Below are 12,619 nucleotides of genomic sequence, written 5' to 3' on the forward strand. Positions count from 1 at the left end.
CGAGAGCCATGCAAACCTGATCCCACCCCGTTCTCCGCCTCCTCTCCTCACTCTTCATTTTTCTTTTCTAAACCCTCCGCGTTCTCCGTTTACCTCTGACCCTCAGCATCTTTCTCTGGACCATTCTGCGACTCTGTTTCCACGCAGTGGTCTTAGCTTCATCCTTCAGTCAAAATCCCACCTTTTGATGTTGCCAAAAAGGGGGAAATTCTTAAGAGACTTATTCACAAAAGACTGAAGACGATCAAGCAAAATGATCATCATATTTCATCAGGATGATCATGAGGAAGATTAACCAGAGGATAAGACCTCAATTCAACGGAAAATAAGTGAGAGTGGAACAAGCTTAGGAACATGAAGACACGAAGACAGAAGATGAATATCAAGAAGTTCAAGGCGCAGCCAAGCAGACTGCTGAAGTCCGTGGGTTTCCCATGATGTTTTTGTTTTTCTTTTTTACTCCAATGTAAGTCTTGCCCTGTACCTCGACTGATGGCTTATCAGTCTTCTTTAATTAAATGAACTTCTTATTGATCTCAACCTGAAGACAATGACTCTTTGTCCAGGCTCTGATTATGGTTTTTCTGTCTTCTTTTAGTTCTGTTTTTAGAACTGTTTTCGTTCTTGCTCTAATTACAAGTTTTTAGGTTCTATTGTTAAGGGGGAACTGTTTTCGCCCCTTGTTTAGAACTTGTACTGTGAGTTCAATCTTTTTGCTGTCTAGAACTGCTGTGTGGTTTTGGCATCATCAAAAAGGGGGAAATTATTGGGAACCATGTGGAATATCCTAACCCTTGTTTTGATGATACCAAAATTCATAGGACTTATATGTAATAGACTAGAATCGTTTTGAACTCAAGTGTTAGAGTTCGTTTCTAGTTTAGTTGCGGTGTCGAAGACTGAAGACTGAAGACTGAAGAACGAAGACTGAAGACTGAAGACTGCAGTTACCAACTGAAGTATCAGTTGAAGAATCAGTTGAAGATTGATTATTTAATGCGCGTAAAGGACTGATACTAAAGTCAAGTATCAGTTGAACATTCCTCCTAGGACTGATCTTCCAACGTTCAGAGGAAGCCACGTACGCACAAGTACTGCCGCATTAAATGCAGAGATCTCAGAATATCTTATCTCTGCAGAGATCATTCCTATCTGGTGGTTACTTTTCAGAGATGTCACATCTCCTTAGGGCTGGGAATTTCGGGTTCGGGTAATCGGGTACCCGATACCCGACCCGAAAAAATCGGGTATCGGGTACCCTATACCCGAAAAAATCGGGTTCGGGGTCGGGGTCGGGTATTTTGGCTGGGAAAAAATCGGGTATCGGGTATACCCGATCGGGTATCGGGTATACCCGAAATACCCGAATTTTTAGTTAATTGTATTTTAAATTATAACTAAAGCAGTAAAGCCTAAAAACTAAGATGCGCCTGCTCTGTTCCCATTTTCAATTCCCAAATCCCAAACCCCAATCCCAATCCCAATCCCAATCTCAGCCCTAGTCTCCTCGCCCGCCCGCCGTTCTCCTCGGCCGAGCGCCTCGCCCGCCCGCCGCTCTCCTCGGCCGAGCGCCTCGCCCGCCCGCCGTTCTCCTCGGCCGTCGCCAGTGGGAAGCTCGCTCCCAGTCCCACCGCGACCCTCGCCCAGTCGCTCCGTCCGTTCCGCCTCCGAGCTCCGAAGACAGGTGAGCTTCTTCTTCTCCGACGACAGGTAAACCTCCGTCCACGCAGCGTCACGCCGTAGCTGAATCTCCGACCCCGCAGCAGCACCGGCGCCACCTCCGCCCTTTCTCCCGTTGTGCCTCGATTACCCTTAAATAATGGCACATATTTGTAAATGGTTTGACTATTATAATCTTCCGTGAGAATTATTTTTCTGAAATATTTGTAATAGTTTTGATTGTCGAGATTGGAGTCAAAGGCACCTCCTTTGGTAATTGATTTTCCATTCTGATTTCTGCAAGCTCTGTTTTGTTAATTTGGTGAAAGCTGATCGACTGGGGTGATAATTCAGTCGGGTAATTTAGGGTACCCGAATACCCGACTCGGGTACCCGAGTCGGGTATTAGGGTACCCGATTGTAGAATCGGGTTCGGGGTCGGGTAGGGATTTTGGATGAATTTCGGGTTCGGGTACCCGATTTTTTCGGGTAGGGTACCCGAACCCGACCCGATTCCCACCCCTACATCTCCTGTCCATCAAAGAGAGCCGTTTCCACACAGACAAGGACCTCGAAGATTGAAGCCTCAGCCCAAATTCGAATTGCTTTCCAACGGAAGAAATCTTGAGGACGATTTACGCCAACGGATCTATTCAAGAGTTCTTCCTACAAATAGCGCTCGAGGACCACTTCAACCTTCACCGATTCAACGACATAAGCTGAAGCTCTGCCGAAATTGCTACTCAGCCTAAAGCTTACCGCCCAAGCTTGAATCGAAGAAGAGAATTCCAAAGCCAAATCAGTCACTGCTGATTACATACATTCTCTTAGACCCTAGGCATATATCTGTTTACCCAGAAGCCAAAGGTCAAAACTTGCTTCAAAGAACTTGTTCTTTGTAAGTATAGTTGGCACTTGTTCAAACTCCCCCCATAAGAGTGTTTGAGTGGTTCGGAGTTCAGGAAGGTACTCTGAACTCTGAGTGAAAAGTCTGAGCACGAGGTGTGCTTAGCAGGGAAATCCTACGCAAGGTGTGTGGGTGCTGAAGAAGGGTTTTCTTCAGTTTACGGTTGTGTGCACCAGGCAAGCACACGGGTACGATTTGCAGTGCACCAGTGAAGCACTTGCGGAGTGGATTGTTGGTCTGATCAACCAGCCGTGGATGTAGGAAAGGGTTTTTCCGAACCACGTAAAAGTCTCTGTGTTGTTTACAGCTTTCAGTTTTACATTCTTAATTGTGCTATTTCTATTGATAAAACTGAACATTGACTAACAGCAAAGAGAAACCTTAATCCAACTATCTGCTCCACCGAGGCTATTACAAAACGAAGTTTAATTTCCGCTGCGTATGATATCTATCTGACTGAACTATCCTCTGATAGTAAGGAAGAGTGATATCATCTCTATCTTAGCAAACACGACTGAAGCCCTTACTTGGATCAGTTAAGTTCCAGCAACTTAACTGATAACTCATTACTGAAGAGCTTTCAGTATCAGTCGTCAACCCTGTTGGTCAAAACTGATTTCAGTAAAACAGGAGTCCTTGTTTGCATGTAAAGTTTCGTTTTGATCTCTGACTGAGATTCCTCTGATTGAGGTCAGTAGATTGTTGTAAAAATAGCCTATAGGTGTATCCCCCCCCCATACACCTATTCGAGACCCCCCGGACCTAACATATATTGAAATAGAGTTTAAATGAATTAATATGTGTTAGTTATGTCAATAATACGCGTGTTCTGTAGTGATGACTACTTGAAAGGTGTTTGTTATATCAAGGTTAAACGTGTTTGACCTAGAGCACTAGTAAGATGGGTGATCCACTGGGAAGTTCGTCAAATCGTATGCAAATATTAAAAAAAATTGAAAAAAAAAATATTATTTTTAATTTATTTTTAAAGACCGAAAATTCGGTCGTTAATAATAAAAAATTCGTTCGTTAATTAAAAAATAAATAAAAAATAATAGTAATTGTTTTTTTTCGTTTTTTTTTTCTTTTTTTAGCGATTGAAAATTTGGTCGTTAAAAATAAAAATTCGGTCGTTATATTTAACGACCGAAAAAATGGTCATTGAGACTCGGGACGACGATGCAAACAACGAATCGTTTTCGGGATTTTAACGATCGAAAATTCGATCGTTAGAGCCGCATTTTCTTGTAGTGTAATTGTATGGATACAAAAACAAAACATACATTAAAATAAAGAAATAATGGTGTCAAATGGCCACATTGAACATGCAAACTCAATATTTGGCCACTAATTGAAAAAACGCAAATTATGGCCATTAATTAGGCAATATGCCTAATATACCCCTAATTGGGCGGACTGGGTAAGGTCAGAAGCGCGGGTCGCGTGACGGGTAGGATCAGGCACGCGGGTCGAGTTAGGCACTTATGGCACTATTAGTGCCATAAGTGCCAACGAAATTTTTTTTTACTCCCCCTGCCCTGTCTACCCCCAGACCCCCGACCCCACCCACCCCCAAGCCAAAAGGAACTTTTTAAACACTTCCCATAGGGTTTAGATATTCATTTAGGGTTTAGATTATCCATTTAGGGTTTAAATGTTCCATTTAGGGTTTAGATGATGATGTTGTTTCTATATTTGTTCTGCATGTTTGGCACTTATGGCACTAATAGTGCCATAAGTGCTAAAAAGACCATTTTACTTTATTTTATTTTGAATTTTCGTTGGCACTTATGGCACTATTAGTGCCATAAAATAAAATAACAAAAGTAGAATTTGATTTATTTTTATCTAGGGGGAGTAAAAAAAAATTTGGTTTTTGGCTTGGGGGTGGGTAGGGTCGGGGGTCTGGGGGGTAGACAGGGCAGGGGGAGTAAAAAAAAATTTCGTTGGCACTTATGGCACTAATAGTGCCATAAGTGCCTAACCCGACCCGCGTGCCTGATCCTACCCGGCACGCGACCCGCGCTCCTGACCCTACCCAGTCCGCCCAATTAAGGGCAAAAACGTCCCAAAGCTGTAAAAATGGCCAAAATTTATGTTTTTTCAATGAGTGGCCATAATTTGTGTTTTATAATCCATTTTGGCTATTCCAAAATTTTACTCTTAAAATAAATGTAAATAAAAATTGTCATATTTAGAAAGCAACAATAATTTTTAACAAATTCAATCATGTATGATTTTCTTTATCTTATAACTTTTTGATTCAATAAAAATTGGATTCTGTAGTCTTGAATCTAATTTTCATTAATTTGATAATGAAATAAATATTGAAAATTTAAATAAAAAAATAATAAAAATAATAGTAATATCTAATAACATATCATTAGAATTTTTTTATGCAAATAATTTACACATAAACTTCTTTATTTTACTTTGAACTTCACTCATTTTCAACTTATTTTGACAAATTAGTTTTGCTGGCTTATTAACTTAGAACTATTTTAATATTTATTGATTTAAATAAATAATTAATTAATTAAACTAAAATGGATCATTGTATTATTATCTCAAATTATGCAAATAAAAAGAAGAAAACAAAATTCATAAGTTTTTTTTTAGCAACACAAAATTCATAAGTTATCAGGCCTTAATTGTTGGTTATTTGTTTATTAGATAATTTAATGAGTTAATATATAAAACTATCCACTTTCATATTGTAAAGATAAAATTTGTCCACTAAGATAAAAATAATAAAAACTGTCCACTTTTTAATTGAAAAGACAGAAATACCCTCCTTTAAAAAATATGTACTCTCTCTTTCTCTCATTCTCTTCTCTCTCGCTCCACTCTCTCTCTCTCTTCTCCCTCACGGTACACCTTCCCCCTTCTCTCTCTCTCTCCCTCCCTCCCTCCCTCCCTTCGAGCTCAGATCGCCGGCGAAGCGGCGCCACCTCGGCCTCGTTGCCTCGGCCATCTCTCTATCGTTGTACTCTCTCTCTCCCTCTCGCCCCCCGTCTGCCGCGCTGCCGCCACTCAATCTCCGGCAATCGCAGCGGCAGCGCCGCACAACCACCACCACTGCGACACCTCTGTCTATCTCTCGCTCTCGATTCTAACTTGGAGTTGTCGGATTCAACTTGTGGAGAGCATAGATCTGGTGGCCTTGGGGTGGTTGAAGTGGAAAGGGAAAAGTCAGCGACTGGGGAGTTGTCTTCGAAATGTTGCTCCAGATCTGGAGAGACGGCGGCTGTTGTCTTCCACCTTCCTCCTCCGCGAGGCCCGCGTGGACGCCGCCGACCTCCGTCTCCTCGCCTGCAGCGTGGAGCGGTAGCTCCGCCCCGCTCTCTACTTCCTCCAGGGCACAATCGCAACGAGGACGTCAGCAGATTCACCTTTCTGCTATCGCGCCGCCTAGGGTTTCATTCCCTTAGAGCGGCGCCACCTCTGCTCACCTTCCGGCCAAACAATGCGGCGCCAGCAGACATCCCCAGCCACGGAAACTTCCGGCGAGCCTCCTCCCGAGGCAAAATCGCCGGTCAAAAAAAGAAGAAGCGCGAACGCGGCGCCGCTGCTCTCTGCCTCCACAGGATCTGCGCCGCGTTGAATTTAATTTGTGTTTGATTTGGCAGATTTGGGGACAAAGCTTACTGATGCTAAAATGACCATGTCTGCTGATTGATTTGGGGAAATTGTGGAAGATCTATGATGCATGTTTATCTAAACCTCAATTCAATTTTACTTTCTTCAAGTTACTTGAATTGCAATGACTAGAAATTGGGGAAAAGAGTTGGAAATTGGGGAAATTGTGGAAGAAGATGATGTGTGAATTGAGAGTATTTTCTAATTATTTTATAATGGTGGTTAGTTAATTAATTGGAACATTTTGGTTAATGTTCTTGAATTCACGATTAGATCCATGAATTCAGAACTTAATATTCTTGAATTCAAAACCAACATGAATCCATAACTTAATATTTTTGAATTCACAGCAGCTTAATATTTTTGAATTCACGACCACATCTATGAATTCACAAATTAATATTCTTGAATTCACAATCAGATCTATTAATTCATAACTAAAACTCAAATTCACAATCAAAATAAATTCTAGTTTTAGTTGTGAATTCAAACTTTAAAAACTCGAATTCACAACTACTTGAATTCACAACCAAAATAAATTCTAGTTGTGAATTAAATTCAGGTTGTGAATTCGACTGATTGTGAATTCACAACCAACATAAATCTGGTTGTGAATTCGTTTGGTTGTGAATTCACAACCAAAAAATTCTAGTTGTGAATTAAATTTTGGTTGTGAATTCGACTAGTTGTGAATTAAATTTTGGCTGTGAATTCACAAACAAAAAATTCTGGTTGTGAATTCGACTGGTTGTGAATTCTCAATTCACAACCAGTGTGAATTCACAACCGAAAAATTTTGGTTGTGAATTCACACTGGTTGTGAATTGCGGGATTTTTTAAAGGGGTGATGTAAAGTGGACATTTTTTTAATTTTTAATGTGAAGGGTATTTTGGTAACAGTGGACATTTTTTATGTTTTTTATTTTAGTGGACATTTTTTATCTTTACAATATGAAAGTGGCCATTTTAAAAATTCACTCTAATTTAATTGTAAACTTTCAAATATATTATTCTAATTGAATTTATTCACACACTTTTCCGTTTCATATATATTAGTATACCACATGTGCAATGCATGAGGATTATAGATTTAAAATTTAATTTTTAATACTTATATATATAGATATTCATGATTGCCTCTTTGAATAATAATAATAATAATAATAATAATAATAATAATAATAATAATAATAATAATAATAATAATAATAATAATAATGTGGTAAAATTACTACAATATTAAAGTTTATATATTTTTTTATTCATTTCAAAGTTCGTGTGCAAAAATCCGACTACTCCAAAGTTGGTGTATTTAAACGCCAACACCCAAAAGTGGGTCATTTTTCTTTTTAAAAGAGTTATTTTTAAATTTCGTAAATATCCAGAAGATTATGAACTATTTTCAACTTATCTCTTTATTAAATAAAAAACATATTTTTCATCTATTATTTCTATTTGTTTAATGAGTGATGAGTTGACGATAAAACGCTGTCTGTTGGTAAGACGTTTTTGCTCCAATTAATAGGTCGAGTGTTTTAGTCACCTAAAGGGCAGTGTGAACGTATTTTTCATTTCTTTGGATAATAACAATTAAAATAAAATAAAATGAGCCGTGTGTCTATATTTGATTTTTGCACACTAGAATTTTTAATTATTAATTAGAAAATTTAATTATTATTTAGTCACAATTCATCCCATAAAGTATAATGATATTTAATTAACTATGTATTTATAATAATTGTCCATTTCATCAACACATTGATATTTATTTCACTAAAAAATATGTTAAAAGTTAAATAATACTATAGTATATTATATTTTATACATAGACGAAACATGCATTTTCAAAATCTATGTTATAGTCTATATATATTGAATAAAATATATATTTAACAATATGTAGTGAGATAAAAAAATAGAAAAAAATATAAATTTTAAAAATTAAAATTTAATATTATAAACTTAATTTAACAATTATATATTGCATAGCATATATATACTAGTTTTATCTGAAACACCTCATTTACTTCTCTTTGAATTTTGCATTCCTTGCATCATTCGACGTCAATTCTATATAAATGTAGTTATTAGCATGTCTTTGACCCAAATTAATGATTAGTAGTAAAACATTTAACCCATTTTCTCTTGTTTTTATATCATAAATCAATAAAGTTTCAATACACTTTCCCAGTTTGCTTAGTATGTGACCCCAAGTGTGGAAGTTAAACGTCGACGAAAAAAGCAATCGGTCACACGGCAATACTAAAAAACGAATAAAAAATGAAATCTTGATTATGATAATCATATTCATACCCTCATTATTCATTGAGCGCATAATTTATTTATAAATATTACTCCATAATTTATAAATCGCTTTTGGAATCTCTATGTGATGTTCTGTTTGAAGCAAAATGGCCCACATTCATGTGAGAGGTGTTCTCTGCTGAGAACTGTTTTTGAGTTTCCAAAGCGCCCTCTTTTTTGTAACTTAATCTGCACTCCAAGTGTTTGTTTAATGGTTTGAGCAAATCGGTGTCTTATTCAGGCGAAAAGGGCCGAGCTTTCGAATCTTCTTTTTGTTAAAGAAGTAGCTGTTTGTGTCTCTTTCGAAAAATATTGCATTTTGGCGAGGAGTGAGATTTTATCCTGGGACACGAAAATGAGAAAAAAATAAGCATTTTTTTTTTGTGGGTAGATTGTGAAACATTTCTGCTGCATTAATTGGGGTTTTCACTGAAAAGCTGGAGTCTTTATGAGTTGGGATCTTCAGCCTTGAGGCATTCTTTATTTTTGTGAATTTTCTATAGATTTGTTGTTTTTCCCCCATTTTGCTCAGAAACTGTAATTTGGGGTTTGTTTGGAGGCAGTTGGATTCAGATTTTGAGAGTAATCCTGAGATTTGGTCTCACATTTGTGGCTGCTCGAAATCTGAAGTGCATTTTGCAGAAATGGCTTGTGTGAAGTTGGGATCCAAGACTGAGGCATTCCAGAGGCAAGGACAGGCTTGGTGCGTTTCTTGAAACTTGAAAGTTATTTATTTCATTTTATTTTATTTTGTAGATATTATGAAGTTAGGATCTGTAATTTGGTTGGATTGTTTAAGAAATGAAAGTAGCTTGCGACTAGAAGCAGCTATTTTTATGTTATTTTTCTCGGTATCTGAAGTTATAGTCTTGGAAATGTTGGTATTCATCCATGGAATCTGCCTATGCTTAGTTCAGTCCAGTGTCTCCATCATCCACCAATGGCATTGAGCTCTGTTTGATTGATCGAGTATGCTCCGTCCGTGCTGTTAGATTTATGTGGCTTAGATGTGGCAATGTCTGATTTAGCATGATATCGTGAGAGGATGCATACGTGTAATGGCAAATTGGCAATGACATAGAGCGCTCTTTGAATGATTGGATTTGTATGCGGTCGATTCTGTAGTCTAGATGGTTGAGTTAGTGTGGTGTTGGTAGTGAATGAAAATGCAAGGTGTTTCTTGAAATAATAGAGATTAGGGATGACATTGTGTCGGAGTAATTTTCATTTTCACTTGTGATATAACTGTCAATTTCTCTGGACTGAATTAGTTTAGTAGGAAGTCGTGTTTTTTTACCATGTTAAAGTCAAAAGGTCGGCCTTTTACCAATATCTAAGCTCTATGACTATGTTAAATGTTGAGGAACTGAGAGTAAGCTCTATTTGATCCTTATTCACGACCAATTTGATCTCTCAAGTATCTTAGCTTTGAAGTTGAAAATTTTCTTATACATTGTAGGTTTTGCACGAGTGGTCTTCCAAGTGATGTGGTTGTCGAAGTTGGGGAAATGTCGTTCCATCTTCACAAGGTATCATTTTCTTAAATATATTTCTTTTATGATGCAATTGACACTTATGCAAGAGTTTTAATTTCTCCCAACTGGGTCCTATAATGGAAAAACTTGTGTTTCTTGTAATTACATCTCAAATTTTAGTATATTCAACTTCAACTAGAATCCTCTGATTTACTGAATCAAGTTAGTTTTGGTCTAGTTTCCATTGCTTTCAAGAAGTGGGGTTATGGAACGGCTCGTTGAAGAGGCGTCCAAAGGAGAGGAAGGCTGTGTCATTAAGCTACCCGACATTCCCGGTGGAGCGAAGACATTTGAAACAGTAGCTAAATTTTGCTACGGAGTCAAACTCGAACTCACTGCTGCAAACGTTGTGTACCTCCGCTGTGCAGCCGAGCATCTTGAAATGACCGAAGAGTATGGCGAGGGGAATCTCATTTCGCAAACGGAAAGCTTCCTTGATCAGGTGGTTCTCGACAACTGGAACGATTCTTTGCGGGCGCTACAAACCTGTGACGATATCCTTACCTATGCCGAACAACTCGATATTCCAAGACGATGCATTGATTCTTTGGCTGCCAAGGCGTGCACAGAACAGAATTTATTGGGATGGCCCGTGATGGAGCGTGGAGGCCCATTGCAGAGCCCTGGGGGGAGCGTCTTGTGGAATGGGATAAGCACCGGTGCTCGACCGAAAAGCTCAAATTCGGAAGATTGGTGGTATGATGATGCATCTGTTTTAAGTTTTGACCTCTACAAAAGGTTGATTCTGGCTATGGAGTCTCAGGGTGTGAAACAGGAAATAATTGCTGGCTCCCTCAATTCTTACGCGAAAAAGTACCTACCAGGGCTACATCGGCGCCGTGGCTCCGCCACGCTAAGAAACCACCTGGTGGGATTATTGTCGGAGGAAGATCAGAAGCTTCTCGTTGAAGAGATTGATTACTTGCTGCCATTGGAGAAGGGCCTCGTCCCGTCAAAGTTCCTGTTCGGTTTACTGAAAACGGCAAGGATTCTTCGAGCGAATCCCTCGTGTGTGTCGAATCTGGAAAAACGGATAGGGTTGCAGCTTGATCAGGCAGCGCTCGAGGATCTCTTGATGCCGACTTTCTCCTACTCAATGGAGACGCTGTACGATGTCGACTGTGTGCTGCGTATTCTCGATCATTTCTTGGCTATGGATCAGGTAGCCGCCTCCCCAGGCTCGTTCGATGAAGGCCAGTTGATCAGCTCGCCATCGCTCACGCCTATCACGATGGTAGCCAAGCTCATTGATGGCTACCTTGCAGAGGTTGCCCCAGATGTCAATCTGAAGCTCCCCAAATTTCAGTCTCTCGCTGCTGCCGTTCCCGAGTATGCGCGGCCGTTGGACGATGGGCTTTATCGCGCAGTCGACATCTATCTAAAGGTAAAAACATCACTTACCTTCCTTAGTTCACATTGATCTTAGTTGATTATGGTACACTAAGCATTGCGATGATTGGTTGCTCGTTTTTCGCGTCTGCAGTCGCATCCGTGGCTAGCGGATTCCGACAGAGATCACCTCTGCAGGCTGATCGACTGCCAGAAACTCTCTTTAGAAGCTTGCACGCACGCAGCTCAGAATGAGAGGCTACCGTTGAGAACAATCATCCAAGTTCTCTTCTTTGAGCAGCTGCAGCTGAGGACTTCCGTGGCCGGGTGCTTGCTCGTCTCGGACAACCTTGACGTCTCGAGACAAGCGCCGAACGAGGGGGGCTGGACAACCACGGCCGTGAGGGAGAACCACGCACTGAAGGCAGGCATGGATAGCATGAGGACTAGGGTTTCTGAGCTCGAGAAGGAGTGCTCGAACATGAGGCAGGAGATCGGGAGTTTGGGGCGGGCGAAGAGATCGAGCATTTGGGGGAACGTGTCGAAGAAGCTCGGGTTGAAGTCCCAAATGTGCAGCGCGCAAGAGGGGTCTGTGAGCAAGCAGAACGATCGTGTTGAGGGAAATGAGAAATCTAGGGACAAGCACAGGAAGGAGAAGAAGAGACCAACTTCAGATGATTAAATTTGTATATTTATTTATAATTTTGTATTTAGGAGGGATTAACGTCTCCGAATCAAAATCCAAGATTCGGATTCGGAGACGATGACTCATTGATTATGTGACATGTGTACGTACATATATCGACTTTGTTCGTGCCTAGATCTAGAAGAGGGGTTTGGCGTAGCCCATGCTACCATTCTATGTTATCTAACCTAGGTCAAGGCCTTGCAAGTGTTTTATGAATATGATGATATTTATTGAGTTTCATTTTGATTTGTTTTAATAGCAATCATGACCATGTTTTCATTTTTTGACATGTTTTACAATTCTTGCAATAATAACTCTTTTTGTATGGCAAAATGGACACCCTAATTTTCCAGATAACTGAAAAAAAATGCCGTGATGTGATTTTATTCCATGCTTGCCAAAAATCTCGGAAAATAAATCGTTGGGTTTGGAAAAGAAAGTTGTGAGACTCATGCGAGACTCACGCCACAACTTTTTTTCGATCATTGGAAAAAACACAAAATCTCCTGTACACTCGGGTGTACCGTACATCTGGATTGACCCATACCTACATCCTGA

The 12,619-nt window shown here is 39.6% G+C and overlaps 1 protein-coding gene across 1 annotated transcript; it reads left to right on the forward strand.

Annotated features, from left to right (window-relative positions):
* Positions 1-8,240: 8,240 nt before the first annotated feature.
* Positions 8,241-12,301, forward strand: LOC131013644 (BTB/POZ domain-containing protein At1g30440-like). Its single transcript, XM_057941773.1, has 4 exons — positions 8,241-9,212; positions 9,969-10,038; positions 10,223-11,428; positions 11,528-12,301. Exons 1-4 carry the CDS (start codon positions 9,154-9,156, stop codon positions 12,053-12,055), a joined length of 1,863 nt encoding a protein of 620 aa, XP_057797756.1. The 5' UTR covers positions 8,241-9,153; the 3' UTR covers positions 12,056-12,301.
* The last annotated feature ends 318 nt before the right edge of the window (positions 12,302-12,619 follow it).

Source organism: Salvia miltiorrhiza, chromosome 2 (assembly GCF_028751815.1).
Source record: "Salvia miltiorrhiza cultivar Shanhuang (shh) chromosome 2, IMPLAD_Smil_shh, whole genome shotgun sequence".
NCBI classification, from domain to species: domain Eukaryota; kingdom Viridiplantae; phylum Streptophyta; class Magnoliopsida; order Lamiales; family Lamiaceae; genus Salvia; species Salvia miltiorrhiza.

Coding starts and splice junctions, on each gene's coding strand:
- LOC131013644 (XM_057941773.1), top strand. CDS start 9,154: ATGGCTTGTGTGAAGTTGGGATCCAAGACTGAGGCATTCCAGAGGCAA. Junction 9,213..9,968: donor CAGAGGCAAGGACAGGCTTG/GTGCGTTTCTTG, acceptor TATACATTGTAG/GTTTTGCACGAGTGGTCTTC. Junction 10,039..10,222: donor TGTCGTTCCATCTTCACAAG/GTATCATTTTCT, acceptor GTTTTGGTCTAG/TTTCCATTGCTTTCAAGAAG.